Genomic DNA, 27688 nt, shown 5'->3' on the forward strand with positions numbered 1-27688 from the left:
GTCCGTCATGTATACTACCTTGAAACGGATTGATGCTGCGTTCTGCGTTCATTTTGCGCATGCTCAAGACTTGACTAATCAAGGCATGCTCGACAGTTCCGTAGTCAGATGTTTGTAACCATCGTAACGCAATCACTCACGGCTGCGTGCGTGTTCGAAACATTTGTTTCGTCGTCGCATGTAAACATCCAACCAGTTTACTTTGTATCCCATGTATACGCTCAAGCTGAAATCAGCTTGAAATCAACCAGATTGAAAAATATTTGTCATGTAAACGCACCTATTGTAAACAAAATAATTTGCTTTGCGTGGGTCATTCTCTATTACGACAAAAGCTAACGTAGCCTAGGCTACTGTACACAACCAAAGAATGGCTGGAAAGAAATGCGCAGCTAAAAGAAAATATGAAGACGAACACAGGACATTTTTTACCCGAGTGGGGAGAGTAATTTTTTCTTCATAGAATGTAATGGTAAGCCATTCTGTCTGATATGCCAGACATCATTGGGACATTTCAAAGCCTCAAATCTCGAGCCCAGCCCAACCCAACCCAGCCCAGTTCAGCCTAACCCAGCCCAGTCCAGCATAACCCAGTCCAGCCCAGCCTAACCCAGCCCAGTCCAGCCTAACCCAGCCCAGTCAAAAATATATTATGTCAGAAAATATCTTGTTGTATGTATTAATTTTAAATAAATTAACTTTAAATGTATATTTAATGGACAATAATGTTTTTCTTCTTATTTTAAAATGGGTGCCTTGGGATTTTAAGTACTTATGAAGGGTGCGGTGACTGAAAAAAAGGTTGAGAAACGCTGGTATATATGGTGTGGCTCTGGGTGGTACCACAGTAATTTTTGTGGCTCTTAGTCTCTGACTGGTTGGCCACCCCTGGTCTAGGCTGATTAATATAATGGAATACTCAACATAGTTAATGGAATACTCAGCATAGTTCATAGTAGTAGTAGTAATAATAATCATAAGTACAATAAGAAGAAGAAGAAGAAGAAGAAGAAAATAAGAATAATAATAATTTTCTACATTTGCAGTAAAAATGAAAATCTTGGTGTCAAAATGTACAATAACACTCCAACACAAAACTTTGTTGAAATGCTCTTTAAGCATAGGCCTATTGCTCATCTTCAATAATGTATTTGAACTTTTAGAACAAAACTATTCTGTGAGTTGTTTTGGGCATTTTTGGACTGCACCCCATAATGGCAGAAATGCTAACTTTTAAGCCTTAACGTCATACATCTCCACGCACCACCGTCTCTGCTCACTGATGCTGCGGACAGCGCCAGTGTAGTGAGTGGTAGTGGAGCGACAGCGCCGCCTAGGGACTTCCACAGGAACTATAGCCATAATGTTTCCTACACACGAGCCTTCAACTAAATGAAGCAGAGACAGGGATTCACAGATAACAATTTTATTATTTCAAAATATGAACGACGACTAAACCTATCAAATAAAGTGTGAGGGCAGACATTAACTAGCCAACTTCAGATAGAAATCTAACCAGGTAGATATGAATAGGCTAACCTATCAAATAAAGTGTGAGGGCAAAGACGCTCCATTCAAATCCAAGAAACAAATACAAAAAGGACACTATCAAGACCCTGAAGCTTGATTTCTAGAAATGTTGTATTTTGCACAATTTACAGTAGGCTCAACATATGTTTGCATTACTAGGCAACCTATTTAGACTTGTTTATTCATTCTTACCCTTTCTATATTTTGATATGTTTACTGTACATTTGTATTTAACTACACCTGTTTTTGTCAGCGCTTCTTGTATTCTTGCTGCTGTACCATTGTAATTTCCCCTCAGGGATCAATACCTACCTACCTACCTACCTACCTACCTACCTACCTACCTACACCTACCTACCTACCTAAATACCTACCTACCTGCCTACCTGCCTACCTGCCTACCTGCCTACCTACCTACCTACCTACCTACCAACCACCTAAATACCTACTACAGTAACTACCTGCTGTCAGCTAACCCCCCCCCCCCCCATTTCCCAGGATATACTGCTCTCTCTCTCTCTCTCTCTCTCTCTCTCTCTCTCTCTGTTCCTACCAGGACTTTGAAGTCAGCAGGGAGGCGGCCCCCAAGGTTCTGTCACTCACTCCTAAATGTCGGAGGCTGGAGTATTGAACAATCTAATCTAGGAAAGATACAGCACAGTGCAAGTATGTCAGTAGGCTGCATTTAATCTGAATAGTGTTATGTCAGTAGGCTAATCTGCATAGTGCTGTATGTAACCTCTCATGTTAGTGGATTGAAACCTGAGTAATGAGTAATGAGGTGATCTGGGTTTCTCCTGACATAAGATATCTGTACCTCAAGCCCTCAGCTGATGTCCTGCCTGCATAACAGGGATTCTATGTGTAACATGTGGGTGAGGAGGGGATTGAACCGCTGACCTTCCTCATCCCAAACATCTACCGCTAGACCAAAGAGGAATTCCCTGAGATCCATGGGCCAATGTGAAGACCGTCCTTCTCTACGGCTCCGATATGTTGAAAACAACCGAGGGCCTCTCAAGAAAGACCCAGGTTCTTGTTAACAAATGCCTGCGTTACATCCTCAAGCTATGGTGGCCCATCAAGACCACAAATGATTAGCTGTGAGGGATCACAAACCAGGACGACAATAGCTACCACCGTCAAAAGCAGAAAGTGGAATTAAGATAGGTCACACCCTTAGGAAGGACTCAAATAACATCACGAGACAGGCCCTGGACTGCAATCCACAGGGAAAGAGGAAACAGGATAGGCCAAGAAACCTGGAGACGCTCCACACTCCAAGACCTGAAGAACATTGGAGTGAGCTGGCAGGAAGCACATGCCCAGGCCCAGAAGAGAGGGAGATGGAGAGCTCTGGTGGGCGTCCTATGCCCCTGAACGGGGTCAAGAGGACTAAGTCACTAAAACAATGTACTTTCTACATCTGCAGAGAGTAGAGCTTGAGGTGGAGTACAACACATGCCGACACAATTTGGCAGGTTCTCTCTGGGGCCACCCTGAGCCCAAGCAGGCAGCTGAAGCGGGCTTTCAGAACCCCAAATGCCATCTCTATCCTGACCCTCGTCTTGGTAAGGGCCACATTGAATGTGTTTTGTGGCTCTGGGTTAGGATAGGGTGTCATCAAGAAGGGCATGCACGCATACCCCCTGTCCCCAAGCAGCACTCCATTGAAAAGCCCTGAAGGTGAAGAGGAATATTGCCATGGTCAGTATCGCACATGCATTGTGGGAAATAACATGAGAAACACTATGTAGGCTACAGTTGCCATACCTTGCTCAAACTTGTGGCACAGTGTAGACTCCCTAAAGATCCGGGAGTCATGTACTGACCCAGGCCACTTCGCATCAAGGCTGGTGATCATGCGGTTGTGGTCACGTCATCTGCAAAAGTATTTGTGGTTCACAACATAAGACCATAGAATTAAAAGTGAATGTAGCATGTGCATTTGACTGAATTACTGCTACATGTCTGCTGACTATTTATTATTGAATGAACACAGGGACTGCACTAGACTGTTGATGGTGCGGGGGGGAGTATGATGGTTTCTTTTTTGATATGTGATGTATATTTGTTCTGTGCTGCTCCTGTTGACACTAATTTGGTTGTACATGTGCTTTTCTCATAATTACATTGAATTGAATTTGGAAGGTGGGGGTGATATTTATTGATGTGAATATTTCCATATGTGCCATGAAGGAATTAACTTTCTTCAGCTCCTACAACAATCATATCAAGGAATGAGTAGGCCAAATACTGAAGTGTCTTTACCTGCACATTGATGCTATGAAATGACTTGCGCTTCACATAATCCCCCTCATTTTCTCCAAGGGTGGCGGAGATTGGGATATGTGTGCAGTCTATAGCACTGATCACTCTGGGGAAACCTATGCAAAGAGTGGGCAGCATTGGCTACAACAGTAAACGTCATATTGGTTCACAGTAGGCTATATCAAGTAGGTTCTTACCTGCCATTTCATAAAAGCCCTCTTTTATGGACTGCATGGGCAAGTGGCCTGGGAAGGTGACAAACGCGTCAAGCAGCTTGGTAAGGGCAACGACCACCTTGCGTATTGCGCGACAGACCGTGTTCTTACTCAGGTTTTCTGCATCGCCGACAGCATCCATGTAGCTACCTGTAGCAAGAAACCGCAAAGCAATACATACAGTCTGTGGGACTGTAAGCGCATGACTTGACTGTAGGCTACATGTGGCTCAAGCAGCTGACAGATATAAATGATCCCTTCTGCCGAAAATCGGTATCTTTCATATAAATAGTCATCCGAAAACTGTAATGGGTTTTGTCGGTTCTTAAATACTCTCGCCTTCCTTAGAGACCCTCTAACTATTCGCGCACCGAGCTCCACGGGATCCTCTAAGAAAGGACAAGCCATTCTCCGCATGTATTGACTGGTTGATACCGGTGTTTTTATAGCGTCGAGCCGTAATCTGGAACTTAACCTGCCACCGAGCAGATAGCTCGCCAGCATAATGGAGATATAACGCGGTGAAAAGAGATCCACCTTCGTGATACGGATGAACCAGTCTTGAACCTGAAGTTATCGCGCTAACCCCGTAATCCAGCTTCGTAGTACAGGGCTCAGATAATGACCAGCTAAGGTTTGTAGCTGGTTCTAGCTGGATTTTCCAGAAGGGTTTGAGCGCCATCTAACCTGTATTGAGGTCATTGTGTCACACATTGGGCACAATTTGATATAAACCACCCAGCGTCCACAGGGAGCTGTGTGCACATTTTGAATGGGCACTGTGGCACCTACCCTACTAACACAATCAGGTTGCAGCAATGTTGCAGAAACGTGCAATTTAGACTTTGGTATGGTCCACTCAACGTCAAGTTAAACGTGCATGCAACGCAAACGCGGTATCTGCACACAAGTTGCTGCAACGTGCAGGTCCAACGTGTCTGCAACGTGCCTGCAACGTGTACACAACGTTGTGATTTCCGCGATGATTTCGATGTATATTGCTGCAACGTTGTATACACGTTTATATATTACTTTGTTACGTTGCTGCAACGTGGTCTACACTTCCGTTGGCTACATTTATAATTTGCATTACAGAACAAATCCGCTCCTTGCACAAGCTCCACTACTTCCTGAAACTCTACAGGCATATTTCTTTACCGTCCTATACTATTGGATAGCAATTGCCATGAATCCGGTGTGCAGCACACCTGATCAATCACTTCCATCCACTAGTATAGGCCAGGAAAGAAATACGCCTGTAGAGTGTCAGGAAGTAGTGGAGCTTGTGCAAAGAGCCTATTAATGTCATAGTCAATGCAGCAAGCAAAATTATGGTACAAAAGTTATGACACAACACCATTCAGTCAAGAACAATTTATTTTATTAAAAAAAGTACACAATATCTAGCCTACAAATGATAAACAATTTTAAAAACAAAAAGTATTTAAAAAAAAAAACAAAAAAAAGTTATTTACAAAAAAGTATTTACAAAAAATGGCAGGCTGTGCTCAGATAGGCTGGGGGGGGGGGGGTGGGTTGCTGTGCTCAGATGGGCTGCGGGTGGGTGTCAGATGGGTTGGGGGGCAGCTAGGAAGGGAAGTCTTCCTCATCAGTATGCTGGGGAGTGCTCAGATGGACTGTTCTTGGCTGGGCTGTGCTCAGGCGGACTTCTGCAGATACCTAAAGACACAATGAAATGGCCGTAAATACACAACGCACATACATGCACAAAAAAGTGGTACACAATCTTTGGAACCATGCAGTGTCACTGGGTAGGAGAAACCAAAAAAAAAGACATCACTTACCCTTCTGCATTTAGCAGGGGCATGTTTCAATGTCTCCTGCAGCTGGGCGGCCACCTCCGCCATCGTAGCCTTCGGCATGGAGACCATCACTGCACCTTTAAGTTATCAAGAAAGGTAATGGTTTCAATTCACATCGGTCATGGAACAAAGACAATGTATTAAAAAATATTCAAAATATGAACCATTTCTTACGTGTTAGAACATTGAAGAGTGTCATACTCTTCAGTGGCTTCTTCCCCTTCTTCCCGTGCACACTGTAGGCGCTCCACACCGCATGTGTGGCTACAGCTGACAGCACCCGCCGGACTGTGTCCGCCAAGTCTCTGCCACCAATGGCACCTAGGTATTGTGTCTGCAAAACAAAGACAGTCATTTACTGTACCCTTCCCTGCACTGCAAAAATAAGACAAAGTTCTGCCCTGCAGACACTCACCATCTTCCTCTGATGTTCCCGGTCCTTCAACCTGGCCTCACAGACCTGCAGCTCCTCGTCCGTTTGGGCAGGGTTCAGTACATCCAGCACTTCTCCCTGGGCTCCAGACTCCACAGGCCGCATGCTCTGGGCCAGTTCCCTCACAGTCCGTGCAAGCTCACGGAGTTGCTCCCGCATCTCTGAGAACTGCTGATGTACAGACCTCTGGAAATCTAGATAAACACAGATGTGGCTATAAGTACATTGACATAAAACTAAATGAAACTCAAAATATATCCCTGCATGCATGCAACATGAAGTAGTCCCATACCAGCATCTGCAGAGCAGCATCGATTAGGTAGAGGGTTACACGGAGTCAATGGTGCTGGAGCCGTTTTATTGGGCGACGGCATCACAGACCTAACTGAAAAACAAAAAGGGATAAAGGAAAGGGATTAGCAGGAAACTGTATGGTGTTGGCAGCATGCCTTGGCTTCTGGCATTTGAAGGAAAATAAATTAAGACATTAACAGGTAGACATCACAACACCACAGCAGTACATGCCACTCTTACCTGGTCTGGCTGGGGTGCTATACATGAGGCCTGGGCTCATATGGTTTTCGCTCACAGGGGATGAGCTCGGAAAATCTGCAAGATGAGTAAATGGTATTCAATCTAAAAAAGCCAATCACAGAGCTAACTGAATGGGATTAGCAGGAAACTTTATGGTGTTGGCTTTGGCTTCTGGCATTAGACACCACAGCAGTACATGCCACTCTTACCTGGTCTGGCTGGTCTGGCTGGGGTGCTGTAAGATCTGGCTGGGGTGCTGTAAGATCTGGCTGGGGTGCTATACATGGGGCGTGGGCCCCGCTCGCTCACATGGGACAAGCTTGGAAAATCTGCAAGATGAGTAAAATGGTATTCAAAATAAATAAAAAATAGTCCAACTATCAGTGTGCAGTAGGCATAGACATTTCATTTCAACACAAACATGCATACCTGGATTGTACAGCACACATGGATTGTACTGGACCGCTGGCAGAGGCCTTTCAACTCCGGCACCTGGCACCTGGTCTTTGGCCGTCATAGTGGGGACCAATGGCTGCCCGGGGCTTGGAATATCTAGTGGAATATCACTAAATTAGCTCACGATTTCAAAAGTACTACTCTTTTGGGACTGTTGAATGCACTTTAGTATATTACCTTCGTCACTGGAGTGATAGCGCGTGTTGCGCCGTCTCTTTCTAACGTCCTGGCTCTCGTCCATCGACGACTGCTGGTCTTTGGCCGTCATAGTGGGGACCAATGGCTGCCCGGGGCTTGGAATATCTAGTGGAATATCACTAAATTAGCTCACGATTTCAAAAGTACTACTCTTTTGGGACTGTTGAATGCACTTTAGTATATTACCTTCGTCACTGGAGTGATAGCGCGTGTTGCGCCGTCTCTTTCTAACGTCCTGGCTCTCGTCCATCGACGACTGCTGCTCAAAGACTTTTGCCATGAGCCTGGCACCTTCGTAATGATCTGTGTGCATAAAGTACCATAATCAATACATTTCAGCCATCCTTTTTCCTCAGAATAATGAGTCATGATCTTTTTCCCCCCCGTCAGTATTTTTTAACAGCTTAAAATGCAAACAGTACCAGTTGTGGACTTGGGGAAAACCCGGACTCTGTGGAGCGCCCAGCCAGGGTTAGGTTCCACGCAGCTCTTTATCCGTTGGCTGACTTTGTTCATCGGCCAGGAACACATCTGCAACTGTGAGTGAAACCATGTTAGTACCCGCTTCCCTGTACTATTGAAAAGGCAATCAGAAACATTGTTCACACAAACATGTTCTTACCCCATCCTTTTTGGAGAGCCAGGATACTGGGACAACCGACACAGTGTCCTCCCCCAGAAACTCCACACTGCAATACAGTCTGCCCAATAAACAAAAAAAATTCAGGTTATAAACACATAACCCTATGGGAAAGTAGGCAGAGGGGAAGAAGCGACTAAAACAACAATTCAACAAGTCATTACAGCCGATAAGTAATGAGTGACTCGCCACTATTCTATCCTTTTTTTTTTTTATTCTCTGCCGGCATCTGCCCAGGACAGATGCGGTCAATGGCGGCTAAGTGTGTGTGGGAAACAACAAGCTAGTTTAGGCACCGCGATGACCTCGTGGGTGGCAGTCTCCCACTTTACAGGCAAATATATAAAGCATTATCTTGGCTTCGCCTTCACTGTTGCCTATGTAAAATTAGCCTAAGATTCGTGATGGCCTTAGAAAGCCTGACACGAGCGAGCTCCCAACGTGATCAGTCGAACAAACAAACAATTCACATTTCCCTCAGTCCAGCGGCCATTTTAGAGTTAACTAACAAAACAAACCACCAGCTACGTTAGCTAACGTGGATTTTAACGCAGGCCTGCGCTGGTAATGTACAAATGTAACTTAGTGCGCTCTTACCTTGAAGTCATTTTTCGAAGAAACGGTAAAAGTAATTAGTCTCTTTGTGTTCGCGTTCGTCTTTCTCTTCGGGTTTGCGTCTTTCTCTTCGTGTTTGCGTCTTCTCTCTTCTTCGTCTGCGTCTCTCTCTTTATTTTTCTTCGTGGTCTGGGGGTTTAAATGCCCCACCTGAATCCTCAGTCGCCGAGCCATTGGCCAGTTATTTGTTAAAACGTGACCAATGACAGTACAACTACAGTACACGTTAGCCAATAGGATCCCACCACACCGATGCAAGCGGATGTCCGGCGCTTCGTCTTCTTCTCGCCTACATCTGAAACAGCGCCTCGCTCGCTACCATACAGAGAAGAAGAGGAAAAACAACAACAACCAAGTACTACTGTTGAATTCAGGTCAGTACAGTGTGCATTAACCAGCTACAGTATAGCTGGTTAGCCGGCTAGCAATATTTTAACCTGCAGTAACCTGCTAACGTTATACGTTTTCTGTTATCCGGGCGGGCAAACAACAGACAGGCTGGCATTGAAGCTAACGTTAGCACCCCTGTGTTTTTAACTATTGTTGCCCACTGCATTAACAGATGTAATGTTTTTCATACACACGGTAGTAACGCCTTCGAATTCGTATCACTGGCAAGCCTTTTAAAGCTAGCCAGCCTAAAATTGGCTGGTCAAACCATGCAGTTCATGTATACGCCGCCATCATGGCTTTGTGTTGGAGTTCAGTTCAGTAGGATTGTGTACTTTTGGCCACCTCCGACAGAAACTGTTTGTTTTTTTCGGATTTAATTACACTTTTCCTCATATTTGCATTGTCCCTGTTGACGTATTCCATAGTTTTCGCCATCAACCAACTGTGTAATATACAAAAGTCACTCGCCTTGAAAATATTGCTAGCCGCCTAGCAAAGGCTAACAATAGCGTCGTTGTGTCTGTGGGTATGGCGAGTCACTGCTACGCGACGTGTTGTTGGCCATATAAGCTATAACTAGCCGGCTAGCAATATATTTACAAGGATTGACTTTTGAATAGTATGCACTGGGTTGATATTTGTCCACAGGGACACTCTAAATATGCGTAGAGGTTTGTTTATGTATTAAAAAGCAAGCATGTCGTAGGTGGCTGAACGTACAGAAACACCGTTCATAACAGTGCGTTGTCCCCCCACTTCCGGAACTACCGTGTATACTAAAATCAAATATCGCGACACTCAACACCCCAACTAAACAATCACTATTGTCTGTCAGTTATGTTGAGATTTCTAAAAGGGCTCTTCTGTTTTTTTGTGTTTTTTATAGGATGGACTTGGAAGAAAGGAGACAGAGAAGGAATCGGTATAGAAGGCATTGGAGGGCTGGACACAAAATGTTCAAGGAACTTAGGGAGTTTCAACGGCCCCTCCACAATGCTGAACACAGCCACATGCAATCCATAGATGGCACTGCGGAGAGCTATAATAATCATGAAGAGATTGCAAGAGTTGATGTCCCTGACTTGGATGAAGACGCCCTTACAGGCAGCAGAGAGGAGGATGATGAGATGGTGAGAATTGATGTCCCTGGCTTGGATGAAGACGCCCTTCCAGGCAGCAGAGAGGATGACTCGGATCATCTGCGAGAGGATGACTCGGATCATCACCGCGAAGATGACTCAGAACATTCCCAAGAGGATACAGACTCTGATCATTCGGCCTCTCTGCGTGAGGAATTGCGGGACTGGACAAATGCATATCAGGTCAAGCTCAATGCCCTGGATGCATTGCTCAAGATCTTGCAAAAACATGGCCACCAAGAACTGCCTTCCTCCAGCCGTACAGTAATGCAAACACCCAGAGACATTATTGTTGAGAAGAGGTCAGAGATGGAGTACATACATCTTTCACTTGAAAAGCAGTTACGTGATACACTTGAGCAATACCCACATGGAGATTTTGAAAACATCACAGAGGTTGAATTGTCCATTAATGTGGATGGCCTACCACTGTTCAAAAGTTCAGGCCAAAGTATGTGGCCTGTTCTCTGCGCTGTCCAGCTTCATCCTGTCAAGATCTTCCCTATAGTTCTCACTGCTGGGGACAGCAAACCCAAAGACTTGGACTTTTTGAAGGAGGTGGTTGCCGACCTGAATGCTGCGATGAGTAATGGCCTTCTGTTCAGGGGCAAGAGGCTCCAGGTTAAAGTCCGATGCATTGTCTGTGATGCTCCTGCCCGCGCACTTGTAAGGAACACGAAATACTGCACTGGGTATTATGGATGTGACAAGTGTGAGCAGAAGGGTGCTTATGTGACTGGTCGAGTCACATTCCCAAAAGTAGATGGCCTGATTCTGAGGGACAATCACTCCTTTAGAAACAAAACGCAAGAGCTACACCATCGAGGTGACACCCCACTATCCGATTTGCCGATTGACATGGTTGCAGCATTCCCCATTGATTACATGCACCAGAGTTGCCTTGGGGTTATGAAGAAACTGCTCCTCACCTGGACCAGAAAAGGAAAGCGAAGTGTCAGAATGTCTGCCCAGCAATGTGGATTACTTGGCAACAGAATGCGTGAGCTCAAGAACAGCATCCCATCAGACTTTGCAAGGTCGCCTCGATCGATTGAGCATGTGGAGAGATGGAAAGCAACAGAATTCCGCCAGTTCATGCTCTACACTGGAAAACTTGTGCTGAAAGGTCTTCTGGATGATAGACTATACAAACACTTCATGGTGTTCAGTGTCGCTATGGGCATTCTGGCGTGTCCAAAACTCCTGAAAGTCTACAGTACCTACGCCCACGAGCTTCTGGAGTACTTTGTTGCGCAAGCTAGACTCCTCTACGGCGATGACTTCATGGTGTACAATCTGCACAGTTTGGTTCACATTACTGCTGAGGCAGAGAAATATGGCGGACTGGACAACTGCAGTGCATTCCAGTTTGAAAACTACCTTCATGGCGTCAAGCGGCTGGTGCGGTCTGGAAACAATCCCATCAAGCAGGTGGCTAAAAGACTGCAGGAAAGGAATTTCAACATGCATGTCAAACCACACAACGTGAAAAGGTCAAGCCAGGAGAAGGACCGTGCATTCATCACAGAGGATGAACAGTGTGTGGAAGTTGTTGGAATATCTGGAGACGACGACAACATGGCTCTTTGCCTTGTCTACGCAAATCCTGCCCCTCTCTTCAATCACCCATGCACATCCTTCATGATTCATGCCTTCCGGTTTCAGAAGAGAGATGCAGACAGGAAATTCATACCAAAATCACAGCTGACAAGAAGAGCGATCAAGATTGAGCAGCCACAAGGCACAGTGTTTTTGGGACTTCTGCACAGTTTTTGATAAGACACTGCAAATCCTAACATTTGCACATTTGCCCAACAAGAGACAGTAGATAACAGCTGCCCACAATCAGGAACCAAAATCAATCAATCAATCAAGCAAAGCTTTATTTGTATAGCACATTTCATACCCAGAGGAAACACAATGCGCTTTACAGAGAACAAAATCTGCTCTCCAGACCCAGAACAAACCCAAGAGAAGATGCTCTCTTCTGAGACACTGCCACGCTCAGCCCCCTCATGGTCAGGTAAAGCACACATAGACATACATGCACACACACACTACTGGGAGGTTATGCTGTATTCACTCTCCTCACACTAATCTAACACAGTCAGTGTCATGCACATGCAACCACCTCTAGATGATGAACAAATGTCACTGATGGCTGATCATTATTACAGATTTGGAATCTTGCCCCTGGAGCCAAGTCCAGAGGACCCCTCGTATCTGCAGAACTACCGTCATAGTAGTTCAGGGATGGAGCACCACCACAACAGGTAACACCTCGCCCCCGCACACACACAGGGTCCAATTTGGTGAAAATGCATACAAACTGGATTTGTGGAGTTGTGTCTTTCATAAGACTAACTTTGTGTGTCTGTGATGTTTCAGGTACTGAGTTAGAAGGCCTTTGGACAAGCCAGAGCTCCATTCAATCATCCTCTGTCTGCGCATGACAAATATATTTCTCACATACTGCAAGTGCAACGAGCAGTGAAATGTTTTGCTATGAGCCTCTAGACAAGCTGCAACTGTGATTCATGTAGTCCCAGTGGAGTGGATTGTGTGGTAGCGAGCTGTCCATTGAGGGGGACGATGCACAATTGTTGGCTCAATGGACAAGATTGCCCACACAACGACCATGAATGTAAATTAAATAATCAATCACCTGTTTGAATAGCGAGGGGGCGGGGTGTTCTCATTCATATATGGGTACCTGGGAGAAGGGTTTGTTCTGGGTCTATCTGGGAGACTATAATGGAAATTTGTGATTTCATTCATGTCATTTGAGTGAACAGTGAGGTTAGCCTGTTTGCTCGGTTCCTTTGTGGTACAGTTCTTTTAATGCATTGTTTAATTAGGTAATGTATTGTTTTAATGTAGTACTAAACACTCCCTAGTAGTGACGCAGGCTGTAGAATCTACATGGGGTCTATAAACAGAAAAGCCATCCTCTTGTCTTGTTTAATGATGGGGCAGAATGTCTTCTATTGTTTATTGCAGATGTTGACTAATCAGATTTGTGCACAACATTGTAAATAAAGCTTCAGTTGAGGATAGCCTGTAGTATTGTAGTCTTGTACCTGTTCACATAAAAAATGATGGATTTCTGTGGTTGTACACGATTGATTAGATGCCCAATTGTAAATAAAGCTTGGGGTTAACCTTGTGTATTCTCATTGTAATCTCTTGTACCTGTGCATGGCATATCTGCAATAATTAGCTGTGACTATGAAAATGTAAAACTAAAGTCCAGTTGCTCATGAGGGTGTCATTTAAAGGTGCTCTCCCTCCAGCTCTGTTTTCAGCAAGGGGGCATAAACCGTTAGTAGATTAGAAAAGAAACATCAAATTGTGTGCAGGTTGATTAGGCAGTTTGACAGGTCATTCCAATCATTTCACTTGGTCAGAAGTGTGATTGGTTGTTCTGTTTTTATCTGTATTGAGCATTCATGTGTCAAATCTCTTATTTCATTGATTACATTCCGGGGTGATGGCACCTTTGAACACATGATTTCCACCATGGGTCGCAGTGATAGAGAATCCTGCCTGGCCGACTCACACGCTTGCGTTTGATGCGTCAACTTTGACGGATGGCGGAAGGCGTGTCTGCCGCACGCAACAACAACCAATCACATTGTCCAAAACTGCGCTCGCAACAGCCGAGTATATTCTCCGAACCTGCTAGCGCGAACTATTTTGAAAACCCACCCGGCTTTTCGTTTAGTGCCGTCATGGATGCTAATCTGGTCGAACGTGTGGCGATCGTTTATGCATTGTGGTTGAGGCAACGTGAACGTGGTGCCCGCAGGTATTGGGTACATCCTATCCTGAAAACAAACAATTCAAACAGCGATTGTCCTCCATCTTGGTATCGAAAAATGTGAAATCCCGCCTTGCGATGACGTCTTTCTCCGTCAAGACATCTGATTGGTCGGCAGCTCCGACAACGCATCTGAAAGTTGAAAATGTTTTAACTTTCGACGCTAGCAACGCAGGCAACGCAACGCACCGGGACAACAACGGAACCAGAATGCCATTCGGCTGCGGCCATTGAAAGTGAATGGCATCCGTCAAAGTTGACGCATCAAACGCAAGCGTGTGAGCCGGGCGTACTGTGAGCCAAGCAAGCAGTGACGTCACGGGATAGCCCGATGCTAGCCTAATATGACTTTAATCCAACGTCACTGCAACGTTATTTAATGACGTTGCAGGGACCCATATTGTCAATGTTTCTGCAACGTTGCAGAAAAGTCTAATTAGACTTAGGAGGGTAAAGTTATTTTCGACCTTAGATGAACGTTGTCACAACATCGCCTGATGGTAACGTTGCAACTTACCTAAGTACAACTTATGTGCAACGTTGCTGCAACCCACTGTGTTAGTAGGGTAGTATCAAGTACCCCCAAATAGCAAAAATGTAATTTAATGTAATGTATTGCTTTATAAATGTTCTTAGCTGTTAGACAAACATACTCCAGGAGCTTGCTCGATCGCCTTGTTGAGAGGGGTCAGGGAAGAATTTTTACAGCTCACTTCCCTACTAACACAGTACGTAAAACTGACGGGACACATTGGTGTAATTGTGGTAACTTTGCGACGTCACCAGCAGCGGACCTAGCTGACACCTAGCTGACACTTGCCTTTTCAGTCGCAAAATAACCAAAATAGCCGTCCTCAAGGACACTGTAAGGGAACGTAGCCGCCACTGCTGCTTAAATCCGTAACTACGATGTAATTAAATAACGTGACAATGTGGTTACATCACAGTCCCAATCTGACTTTATTGGAAATGTGTCACAGTGGGTCAGAACATTTGTAAATTACTTAGGTTTTAAAATAAATTTTGAGGTCATACAGTTACAGAATTGTGAGGAGAAATCCTGCATGTCTGTTTTGTGTGTAATTTCTCATTTACAGTTAATATTAACACTAAAGATTTGCAGTCTAGGCCTAATAAAAATAATGATAAAAAATATGCCTATGAATAAAGTCCTAATTTTGCAACCTAAATGTGAGCAATGAACGCTGAGCAGTGAACGTAGAATGCAAGGCATTGGGCTACTTTCTTAGGTGACACAATTGAAGAACTAGACCAACAAGTTACACACTCTGGTACAGTAGGTGGCTGTATGCACATTAAAGTTGTTTGCGATCCGCCACTAAACCCAGCGAAGGAGAAGAAGAACGAGGAGGGGTTAAACTTCCGCCCCGTTTGAAACAGAAGCGATTGAGAAAGACCAACACGCCCGCGACAACACAGATCCTGTAAGTATCTTAATTTCAATGTATACATTAGTATGTATACATACATACTATGTATTTTGGTATCGTCCCAGATAAAACACCAACGTTATGTGCAAGCTACCCTTTTGTAATGATTATCTATATGCAGATGCTCTCTTTCCAATGTTAGCCAACTAGCTAGCCAGCTAACGTGATTAGCCTTTTTCGGGCAATGGTGGAGTCGTCTCGAGTCTAGCAGGCTCGCGCGAGCTCCTGCACGTTCGTACTGTTTCATCGCTTGGAATAAAATGCGATAATTAGCTTACTCATTGATTTCGCATTAACCCACGACACCGTTAGTAGGTGTTCGTTTTTAGGCATTCATTTTTCCGAAGTTAACGTTAACAGAATACTAGAAGCCCCAACAACGGAGCTAGGCTAGCTAGCAGGATTTGTTATAGCAGCCATCTTGGCTCATTTGGTTACAGCAGCCATCTTGGCGGATTTCATGTTACTCTTAACTGTTGAAATGGTTGCTCATTCTGTCAAACGGGTAAAGAATTGTGTACTACGTTTTCACTCACATACAAATCCAAATTTTGCATAATAGGTACTCATGATGTGGACTACTAATAGAGGCGCTAAGACGGGGACAGGCGTGGCCAGGGGCAGTCCTGGGACAGCACCACAGGCTCTGTGAGTCTTGTTCAGTTGAATGCCCTAATGAGTATTAACAGAAGAGCACCATATACATATGCACACATACACTCTAACATGTCGCTCTCTCCTCAGCTCAGCCCAATGGTCTCTGATGGTTCTGTCTGGCCAGCCCTTAGGTGGAGAAACACCTGATCATCAATATAGGCAGGCACACAAATGCACATACATTTCCATAGATGGGATAAACAAATGGGGATATTGATATTGAGTTAATGTTAGCGGTAGACATGTGAGATTCATAAGACGCATCACTGACGCCAGTGACGCCACAATATCAGGGAAATTGAGCAATTGCTTCCCTGTAGTGCAAACTTGCAAGATTCGCTCAGTTATTAACCCTTCTTGCCTTTTTTGTTGTTGGTTTTCTCTCTCCTCCTTCCTCTCTGTGCAGTTCTCCTGTGTGCTGAGCCGCTATCCCATGTATTGCCACTGCTGACAGGGTAGAGCTCAGCCCCATGCAGAAGTGAGTGATGAGGAGAGGGAAGATCATTTTCCCGTTTTTTTTCCCTCCAGTTTTAGGAACCGTCTCAAGAATGTGTTCCCCACTTTTATGCCTTTAAATCAGGGTTGGAGTATTCCAGGTGTGTGGCCATGGCCATGAACACCAGTAGAGGAGGGAACCAAGTGTCTCATTCTCTCTCCACAGTTGTGTGGTTGTAACCCCCCACTAGCTACATATTCATTCAATCTTTATTTAACCTCGTGAATCAATTGAGAGTAAGCTCTCATTTACAATGACGTATAATCACTCTATATTTGAACTTGTACTACAGGTGAGATAATCCTTTTTAATGGTCTCTCTCATTCGCTCTCCTAGCTGTGATGTTAGAGTTGTGCAAGACTTGGGTGTTCTCCTGCTCTGAGTGCCCATTCTCCTATACCTCCCAGATCTACCTCCACAAGCACATCAAGAGGAGCCATGACAACCTCTGTCTCTGCTGAGGAACACACAGAGCATTATGAAGTAGCCAGTGCCTTGGCGAAGGTGTTTGAGCAGCAGTCATCAATGGATTAACTCCCAAGAAAAAAGGAAGAGACAGCGCAACACACGCTATGACTCCAGTGACGAAGGTAATATAATAAAGTGCATTCAACAGTCCCAAAAGAGTACTACTTGAGTTGACTAATCTGAGCTAATTTACCTCTACTATATGTTCCAGTGCCCAGGCAGCCGGTCGGCAGAACTCAGACCAGACCAGCTATGCCAGGTGCCAGAGCCGGAAGGCCTGCTCTGCCAGTTATCAATGCAGGTATCCATGCATGTTTGTGTTGGTGAAATGTCTATGCATATTTGCACACTTACAGTTAACTCAGGACTTTCGGAAGACTCATGTACTCAGTTCACTAATTCGCTCATCTCACATCTCACTACTCGGCAGTAGATGTTCATCGCCCGGGTCCTTTGAGCCAAGGCGCTGTGAGCCCAGGCCCTTCAGCCCTTCAGACGTCCAGGCACGAGCAGCATGCATCAGCGATTAGCACCCCGGCCAGACCAGGTCAGGGTCTGACATGTCTCATGTCGAGTTGATTCTTCCCCTTATGCCAGAATCACTACGCCGCCAGCACCATAGTTTCCTGCTCATCCCTTTATCCTCTGGTTTTCAGGTAGTTCTCTGATGCCATCGCCTGTGAGACCAACAGCTCCAGCAGTGTTGCCATCAAGCTCTGCAGATGCTGGTATGCTGAATTTTGTGAACTACTTCATGCTGCATGTAGGGATATACTTTGAGCTGAATATCCATTATGGGACCGTACAATTACTTATAGCCACATCTGTGTTTAATATCCAGACTTCCAGAGGATGATGTGTCAGCAGTTCTCCAGCGTCATGCAGAGTCTGAGGGAGATGGCACAGACAATGATGAGGCTGGAGCAGAGACTGTCCGGCGAGTCTGCAGACAGCTATCGGGGAGCAGTACTGGATGACCTGCACCCTGCTAAAACGGAGGAGGAGCTGCTGGTCTTGGAGGAGCAGCTGAAGGACAAGGATCATCAAAGGAAGATGGTGAGTAACTTCAGGGCAGAACTTTGTTCCTTATTTTTGCAGGGAAGTGTTAAGGAAATGTAAAAGTAAATGATTGTCTTTATGTTTTGCAGACACGATATCTGAGTTCCATTGGCGGCAAAGATCTGCCAGATGTGGTCCGGCGGGTGCTGTCAGCCATTGCCATACACAGAGTGTGGTGTGTCTACAGCGTCCATGGGAAGAGGGGGAAGAAGCCTCTGAAGAATATGACCCTCTACAATGTCATATTACGTAAGGGATTGTTCATATTTTCGCAAAATAATACATTGTCTTTGCTTCATGCCATGTGCATTGAAACCATTCCCTTTTTGGTTAAAAGGTGCAGTTATGGCCTGTAAGCCAAGCACCACTGTGACGGAGGTGTCTGCCCAGCTGCAGGAGATGCTGAAACATGCCCCTGCTCGATTCAAAAAGGTATGTGATGTCAGGCAGTTAATTTTCTCGTATCCAGTGACATGGCACGCTTCCAATGAACGTATGCGACTTGCTTTTACAGCCATTTCATTATGTCCTTAGGCATCTGCTCCAGCCCAGCTGACCTCCCCAGCCCAGCCCCTGACCGCAGCTCCAGCCCTGACCACAGTGGAGTATTCAGATGAGGATGACCTCTTCTGCCCAGACCCTCGATTCAGATGTGGGTGACCCCCAGCCCGTCTCCCTAAACCTGCCTTTCCAGCCTGCCAGGATGGATGCCTTTTTTGTAAATAGTTTTTGTAAATTTTAACCTTTTTTTTGTGGGATACAACGGTCTGTTCCCGGTCTGCCTGCCACAGAATGCGCACTGTTTCATTTTTGTTTTTAGAACTTTTGCAATTGTCAGATAATGGGTTGCTAGCCAGAGCTTGTACATGCTTTTTTTTGCTTTTCTGGCTATGCGTAATGTGACAGACCGTAAACTTCATCCTTGTAAATATGTATACTTTTAATTTGTAATGTACTTTGTGTAATAAAATGTTCTAAACTGTTAATGGTGTTCAGTCTTATATTGGTTTGTATCATAATGCTTGCTGCTATATCCCCATATAGCATTAATTCGTTTTTGTACTGGTAAATGCTAAATGTAGCCAGTGGTACTGCAAATGCTAAATATAGCCAGTGGTACTGCAAATGCTAAATATAGCCAGTGGTCAGTAAGTGACCATATTTGCACCGTGCGAAAAAGACGTGCAGACCAAGTCATATAAATACCTGTAAATCTAGTGTCAGCCAAGTGAGTTTATTACGGAAGTTCCTGCCCACGTTTTTTGCACGCGGCCGCACCATATTTGCACCGTGCGAAAAAGACGTGCAGACCAAGTCATATAAATACCTGTAAATCTAGTGTCAGCCAAGTGAGTTTATAACGGAGGTTCCTGCCCACGTGATCACGTGCGTTCTTTGCACGCGGCCGCAACTTCGGAATGACGTGTCGTGACGTAGCGGCTACTAAACGGCAGATCTCGCGTTTCCGTAAATGGCCGCGTAATTTCCGCACGCGGCGCAGATGAATCGTCACCTATAGCGGCCGTATGTAGAACGTTTGCGCAACCTGCGTGTGTTAGTAGGGTTATCTGGCCCCCGGGTGATTACTGTTTTTTTGCTTCCCTCTGGAATATGTAGGGGTGGGTCGTATACCCACCTCCCTTGTTCTCTGTAAAGCGCATTGTGTTGCCTCTGCATATGAAATGAGCTATATAAATAAAGCTTTGATTGATTGATTGATTGATTGATTGAAACAAATGGCTCAATCTAAGCAGAACCGACACGATGGCTGCAGATTTGGTCCGCGCCATCTTGGACTGCGAGACATCTTGGGGTGAATGCAAGGATTCGAGCTCATGCACCAACCACAACTCTACTTCTGAGAAGCTGGAGTGGTTACCACGAACCTAGCCTGGCCCACCAGCACCGCACTGCACTGTAGGTTGACACTGAGTGCCCATGTATTCAAGGGCTGCCAGCTGGCAGAATGGGAGTCGCTGCACACTCTAGCTCCGATGCAAAATATTTATTTAGGCTTCCGACTTTGTTTGTACTGCAAAACCAAGCCTGGTTAAACAGACAGCTTTTCCCTGCTAGATTAACAGTCTTATTTTATCTGTCCCCAACCTGACCCCTCTCTAGGGTACTGTAGACTAAGTTCCACTGATTGTCACACACCTGAGTGTGTGAAATTTGTTCTCCGCATTTGACCCATCCCCTGGGGGAGCGGTGAGCAGCAGCGGTGCTCGGGAATCATTTGGTGATGTAGCCCCCCAATTCCAACCCTTGATGCTGAGTGCCAAGCAGGGAGGCAATGGGTCCCATTTTTATAGTCTTTGGTATGACTCGGCCAGGGATCGAACCCACAACCTCACAGTCTCTGGGCGGACACTCTACAACTAGGCCACAGAGCTGGTATATAACAACCTCACCCCTCTCTAGCGTACTGTAGCTACTATTCCACCACAGTCTCTGGCATGTGTGTACATAAGGCTGCATCTCCTTTCTCTTCCTCTTCTGAGTGAGCACTTGTTGACGTCCCCTCATGGATCTGAAAGGGATGAACAGGTATAAGAAAGTGTCAGATCACGCTAAATAGCCATTGCATGTGTGGGCACAAGTGGACAGTTGAGGGTGAAGTGTTATGAACTGTTGGGAAAAGCTGCCCTGACTGACCATCCGCCAACAAGGCATCGCAACGTTTATTAGGGGGCCAAGCACCAAAGGTTTGTTCGTTCTAATGACAAGACTGCCGCTACAGTGGTAAACCACATGGGGTCCCTCAAGGGAAATGTTAGGCCCTCTGTTAGAAACCTGGGTGTCTTCTTTGATGAAGCTATGCACTTGGACAAACATGTCAAATCCCTAACGCGTTCCTGTTTTTCCACCTCAGAAATATTGCCAAACTCCGATCCATTGTATCACATACTGAATTAGAAATCTCTGTCCATGCATTTATTTCATCACGACTTGACTACTGTAATTTACTGTTTACCTGCCTCAACAAATCCTCTGTGGGACAACTTCAGCTAGTCCAAAATGCTGCTGCAAGACTACTCACCAGCTCAAAGAAGACATGCCACATCACCCCCATCCTGGCCTCCCTGCACTGGCTCCCAGTTCACCTCCGGATCGAGTTCAAAGTCCTGGTGTTCACCCACCGAGCTCTTCACGGACGGACCCCGGCCTACATCTCAGAACTTTTACACCCTCACTCTCTGAGTCGGTCTCTGAGGTCATCCGACCAGGGTCTCCTGGCGGTGCCCCGGACCAGACTGAAAACCCAGGGTGACAGAGCATTTGAGGCGGTGGCGCCAAGACTCTGGAACGCTCTTCCCCAGGCCCTGAGAGAGCCATCCACTGAACTCATGTTCAAAAAACTTCTTAAGACACACATGTTCAGGCAGGCCTTCGGCCATCTATAACGCCTTGCTGCTCGCAATGTTGTTGTTTTTTTACTGTTCTGTGTCGTTTTAATTTTGTCTCGAGTTGTATTGCCATTTTAATTTATTACTGTAAAGCACTCTGTGCATCCGTGCTGTGAAGAACGCTATATAAAAAAAGCTTACTTACTTACTTACTACAATATAAAAGTAAATGAATTGCAGATGCATCCATACATACACTTGGTTCCCTCTGGTATTCAGGGCCTCAAAGATGAGCGTCAGGATAAACTTGTAATACTTCCTGGGGTGGCACAAAGCAGGGAGTAGCATGTTACCAAACAGTCTCACTAGTAAACAGATACCAACACAAGGAGGCAACCGACACCAACCCAGAGAAGACAAACTCTGGATCCTCCCCAGCTCCCACTGAAACTGTCTTTCTCTCTCTTCCTCTACAAGCTCCCTGTCTTTCTCCTCAAGCTCAAATTGCTGCTCTCTCCCTCTCTTTCCTCTGCTCTACCCACAAAGCCACTAGAGAAAATTGCTCTTTCAGCAATGCTATCAAATCACTCCTTGTCATAGGGGAGGCCTCCATTGCGCCACGCGCCTTAGCCAACTCAGCTAGCCATGATGACCCAGTAAGGCTTATGAACTGCCATTTAGTAAGCTGATGCAGAAACGCGCCCGCAGAAGCCAAGGAGGCCCTTCCTACTGTAGGTCCGCTAACACCAGCCATAGCTGCTCCCCCTAGCATCCAAGCTAGCACAGTACTCTGCTGGTCTGATTCTAAAAAAATGACAGGGGGGGTCTTTATTTTGCCATACAGTGACACACGCATTACATAGTGAGCGGCGACACGGCACACACACACACATGCAACTTTCGGGGGCCGCCGGTGGAAACTGTTCCCTGTTTTTATCACATCCCAAGCCTACCTCTCCCAGGGGCAGCCAGGAGCAGTGGGCAGCCATCGTTCATGGCGCCCGGAGACCAAGTCCAAGTACTCAGTCCACGTCCTGGTCAGGCACCGGACTGAAGAGCATCTGTTCTTCGTTTGTATTGTATGGTTCCTTGGGGAGGAAACCAAGAGGAGAACAGGCCCAGAGACCTTCTTGCTGTAAGGCGACAGTACAAGGTCACTGTGGCACACACGAGCGATTTTGGTGTTCAGTGTCTTGCTCAAGGACACTTCGGCACACTGCCCGGAGCTGGGATCGAACTGGGGACCTTGTAAGCCCCAGCCGGCCGCTCTACCTCCCGATCTACGTGCCGCCCCAGACCGACCACCAGACTTACTGTCTGACCACTAAGGTGATTGCCTTAAGAGTCATTGTTTGAAACCATCTATGGCTTCTCACTTGGCAAGTAGCTCAAAAAAGATCATGACTTGCCATTGGTGTAAGGTTGTGAGTTCCCCATAGGCTCATTTAGCTCAGCTATTAGCCTTTATGCACCGTTTGTCCTTAGGGGAGTAGCCCAGTAGTTTTACTTTGGTGTATTTAAAAATGTGTTAGTTTGTCTCAAACTCCCGGCCCGTGGGCCATTTGCGGCCCGCCCCACCCCTCCATCCGGCCCGCGACATGATGTCAGAAATATCATGTAATCTGGCCCGCAAATGAGTGATAATATGCCATAAATAAGGTCCAGGTTGTCAAACGAACATTCTCCTTTAATAAGTGCAAGTACAGGTCCAGGGCAGGCTTACAGTAGTGATGCATCTTGCAGCTAAAACAGAATAAAGCAGAAATGTAGGCTATTCAAGATAAAATAAAAATAAGGAAAAAAGGTTTGCACTAACTGTTAAAATATATTAAAATGTATAGAAACCGGTTTGAATTTGTATGATGAAAATGTTAGTTATGGGATAGTCTCGCAACATTTAGAGACTTGTGAGTCTAGTTATGGAAATGAAAAATAACATTTTCAGAAATATTGCACTTTATTTTAGTTAGTAGGCTAGTACCTGAAGTTGACATTGATGTGGCCCTCCTATGAGTTGATGGTACCAGCAGTGGCCCCGAGCCAATTTGAGTTTGAGGACCTTGCTCTAGTAGTTGGAAAATACTTCAAACAAGATCAGGTCAGCCTGTTCATAATTTCTAGCAGTTATGTAGCCTAACTGTTTCTTCATCTTGTTTGCATCTCTTCATCTGACCAGTCTTTTGTCTGCTTACATCTCTCTTAATCAGTTTCACCTGTGTTCAATCCAATCAATTCAGTCAATTAGTGAATCTATGCCCAGTCAATCAAGTCCCACAACTCATTCCCCTCACACTATGTAGGCCTACTAAAATGTCCATCCAGGATTCCTACGGTGACTGTAAATACAATATCTAAGCTGTGGCATTTATACTTTTTTTAGTTAGAGCTATCTGAAGCCCGCCATGCTTTCTTCATAAAGAATGATAGTGGTACTTGAGTGAGTCGAAAAATAGCAGTATAACAGTTGAAGGTGAGTCCTCAGAAAAGGGCGAGGCAGCGTGAACCTGATGAGCAACATTTCACTGAATGTCCACCATACATTACATGTGGGTGTGGCTTAAACAGTCCAGTCCACTCTAGTCGTATAGTACCCTAATATTCATTGGCATTGCAATTGCTGTGCTTTCAAAGCATCAAAAAAGTGATTTATGCATGCATACCTGTATAATTATTTACATATCATGAATTATTAAATATAAATCCTTGTATCACAATCACAAATCATGACGTTGCCCAGGAAAAAAAAAAAAGGGTATTCGGATTTGGATGCACTCCTAGTAAGTAGTATAGGCTAGTCTATGTAGGTTGATTCAAAAACACATAGTAGGTCACACTGCAGACACCTGCACTCGCAACACACCTGGTCACTTACACACGACAGAGAGGCTAAATGTGGATCCACATAGTGACCTTCATGTGTCACAGAAACACAGATAAAGAGATGGAGAAAGAGAAGGGGGTGTTTCTGTGTGTGGATCCAAATTTAGCCTCTCTGTCGTGTGTAAGTGACCAGGTTGGATAAAGAGAGCGAGAGAGAAAGAGAGCGAGAGAGAGAGAGAGAGAGAGTATGTGTAAAAAGTGGGTGGCGGATGGAAAGGGTCGAGCGAGGGTATATAGCCCAGGGTCTGGTAACGCCACAGCTTGGTGGACCAGCAGACACAGACCAGACGTGTCCACAGACCAGACCAGACGTGTCCACAGACCAGACCAGACGTGTCCACAGACCAGACTAGACGTGTCCACAGACCAGACTAGACGTGTCCACAGACCAGACTAGACGTGTCCACAGTCCAGACCAGACGTGTCCACAGTCCAGACCCCTCCGTCATGCAGACCACAGCAGCCCTCCTCTCCCTCCTCCTCTCCCTGTCCATCGTCGAGGCGGACGTCGTCGCTCGTTTCGAGGACGTCCCAGAATGCCTGGAGTACTTCTACACGGGGAAGGTTCCGGAGCTGGGCGCTTCCACGCCCGGCGCTGCCCGCCTGTGCCAGCGCTTTGTCAACCGGTACCACTTTGCCACGCTGTATGACACCCGCCACCGCATCGCTGTCTACTCTGCCTACTGCTTCCAGCCCAGCGAGGGCGGGGGCAGGGAGAAGCGCTGGTTCGTGGAGCCTCAGGTGGGTACTGCTACTGGAGGGAGGATCGGGCTTAGGGCTAGATGTATTGCGTTTGATTCGACTATCGAGCACCAAGGCAGGTACTGGAGGGACGGGGAGGTCAGGGTGAGGTGACTGAGGGGTGGGGTGGTCGTGGTGCTTTTCTTTGGTAGTCAGTTTGAAATGGTCTCGGAGGAGGTACATTTGATTTGTTCACCGAGCCCCAGGTGGGCTTTGCCATCCTGATTACGATCTCTTCACGCACTTGCGAATTTGGTCTGGCAATGCCAGGATACAGGTGGGTAGTCAACCAGCGGAAGAGACAAGGTTAGGTTACAAGGTCACTGAGGGATGGTTGTGTTGTTTCCTTTTGTAGTCTTAGAAGAAGGCTGATTCATTTATCAGAGGAGGAGGTCTGAGGTCAGGGTTAGGGTGAGAGGTCACCATGGGGTGGAGGTGATTGAACTGAGTTTTTTTTTTATTGCCAAAATGTGTGTGTGTGTGTGTGTGTGTGTGTGTGTGTGTGTGTGAGAGAGAGAGTGTGTGTGTGTGTGAGAGAGAGAGAGAGAGAGAGAGAGAGAGAGAGAGAGAGTGAGTGGAAAGAGTGGAAGTGAGTTGTAGTTGCTTTCTGCAATATCTCTCTGTGACTCTGATCTAGCTGGTGGATAGTTCTTGGCAAGCAGAGATGAAGGATGGGTACTGGCTGGGTCAGGACAACCCTGGCATCTACCTTGGTGAGAGACAGGCCCTGAATGAAGACTATACACACTCTGGCTTTGACCGCGGACACCTAAATCCCAACGGCCACCACGCAGGTAGGCATGAATTATTCATCCCTTACTGAGACAGTTATCATTATGGCAGAGCTTTAATGAGCAGTGAGACAAAGTGCTTGACATCACTGATTTTTCAACTCTCTCACTCTTTTTTTTCTTTAAAAAAAAAAGAATCTCTTTTTATTCTCTCTCCCCCTCTTTTCCCCAAGTCCCCAGCCGTAACGCTACCTTCACCCTGACCAACGTGGTTCCCCAGAACCCGAAGCTAAACCAGAACGCGTGGCGGATCCACGAGTCCCAGCTCACCGACTTGTTCCGCGCGCAGTGCTCAGAGGCGTTCGTCCTGGTCGGCGCTGTCCCCTCGGCCGACAACTGGATTGTCAAGAACAACGTGAGGCGCGTCAATATCCCCGACTACCTGTGGAACGCCTACTGCTGTGTGGACGCTAACGGCAGGCCGGTGCACAGCGGCGCGGCTACTGCTCTGAACACGGAACAGAACCTAGTTGTCAAACATTCTCTGACCGAGCTCAGAGCTTTCCTTCAGCAGTTCACTGACACGCCAGTAGGGGAGCTGTTTCACAACAACTGCCAAGCATGAGAGGGTTAGGAGAGGTCAGATTGTCCATCCTCCTAAATAGAGGTTAGAATTGTGTGCTGAATAACTGATACTAAATCACTTGACTACTCTCACTGGTTGATTGATTGGTTTGGTAGAATATGACGATTTCGGTATCCAGTTTAGGTAACAGGCTTCAGCCCAGCGCTGCGCTTCATATCACAAATGAAAAGAAATGGGAAAATGCATGAATAAAGAGATGTGCCAATTTCCATAGAAAGGCCAGATAGATTGAAATACAACAATAAAATACAACACAATACATGAAATAATTGAATCTTTATTATGCTTTACAAGTTTCCTTTCATAATTGTGTTGATTATATTGAATAATAAAGACTTATAAATGTATAATAAATATTAAATACAGGTGTATTCCTTCAACATTGTGTAATAAACTTTGGAGGAATAAAGTGCCCCCCTGCCCACTCCAATTTGAACAGGCAATTGGGCATTCAACTTAGGTAAACTGCATTTCTGACCAGCAATACACTCATCTTTTCTATCATCATGTTTCCCTGAATCCAAACCTACAGTAATTTTGATAGCGGATGAAGTCTTATCACATCACCACCCTTCACCAACTACCTCTGACCACAGCCCTCTTAATTATATTCTGTTAGCTCAGTTCAGGTAAAGATATTCCTGTAGTACTGGATCTTTCCAGGTCAGGGTGTAGCAGGGTGTAGCAGTCTAAGGGTTCGAACTATGGAAATATAACTATGACTAAGTATGATTTATGATTATACCGCGGTTATCACAAATATGAAGGAAAAATGATTTAATACATTAAAACAACTCCACCCTGTTCTGTACAGGGAAACAGATAACCTTCATCAATAGTCTAATTTATCAATCTCAGTCAGAAGGAGGAGGTCTTGACTCAATCAAGTGACATAAAGATCATGTGACGAGGCTAGGACATGATCAAAGGTTAATAATATTTATTGAAGTTGTTAAAGAATTTCAACTGATCACCCATGTGTTCACTCCAAGATAGTTTTTCTGTTATCTTACTCAATTGATGTTCCTGTTTTCTCTGAGTTTATTGTTTTACAATGTTTGTGGAAAGCAGAAGTTAACTGCATTTCCACTGCCATCTGTTTTGCCAGAGCAACTGGCAAAACAGATCACAACCCCCTATCACGA

General features: G+C 45.5%; 1 protein-coding gene and 1 long non-coding RNA gene across 2 annotated transcripts; both read left to right on the forward strand.

Annotated features, from left to right (window-relative positions):
- Nucleotides 1-11857: 11857 nt before the first annotated feature.
- LOC311310464 lies at nucleotides 11858-12775 on the forward strand. The gene is made up of 3 exons (XR_014630501.1): nucleotides 11858-12270; nucleotides 12425-12520; nucleotides 12636-12775. It is a non-coding gene; the product is annotated as an uncharacterized lncRNA (long non-coding RNA).
- An 11957-nt stretch (nucleotides 12776-24732) lies between these two features.
- On the forward strand, nucleotides 24733-26758 carry LOC311313543 (endonuclease domain-containing 1 protein). The gene is made up of 3 exons (XM_084443691.1): nucleotides 24733-25166; nucleotides 25804-25960; nucleotides 26131-26758. The coding sequence occupies exons 1-3, from the start codon at nucleotides 24873-24875 to the stop codon at nucleotides 26520-26522; spliced, it is 843 nt and encodes a 280-aa protein (XP_084299817.1). The 5' UTR covers nucleotides 24733-24872; the 3' UTR covers nucleotides 26523-26758.
- The last annotated feature ends 930 nt before the right edge of the window (nucleotides 26759-27688 follow it).

The sequence above is a fragment of the Borostomias antarcticus genome, assembly GCF_949987555.1.
Source record: "Borostomias antarcticus genome assembly, chromosome: 1".
Taxonomy (NCBI): Eukaryota; Metazoa; Chordata; class Actinopteri; order Stomiiformes; family Stomiidae; genus Borostomias; species Borostomias antarcticus.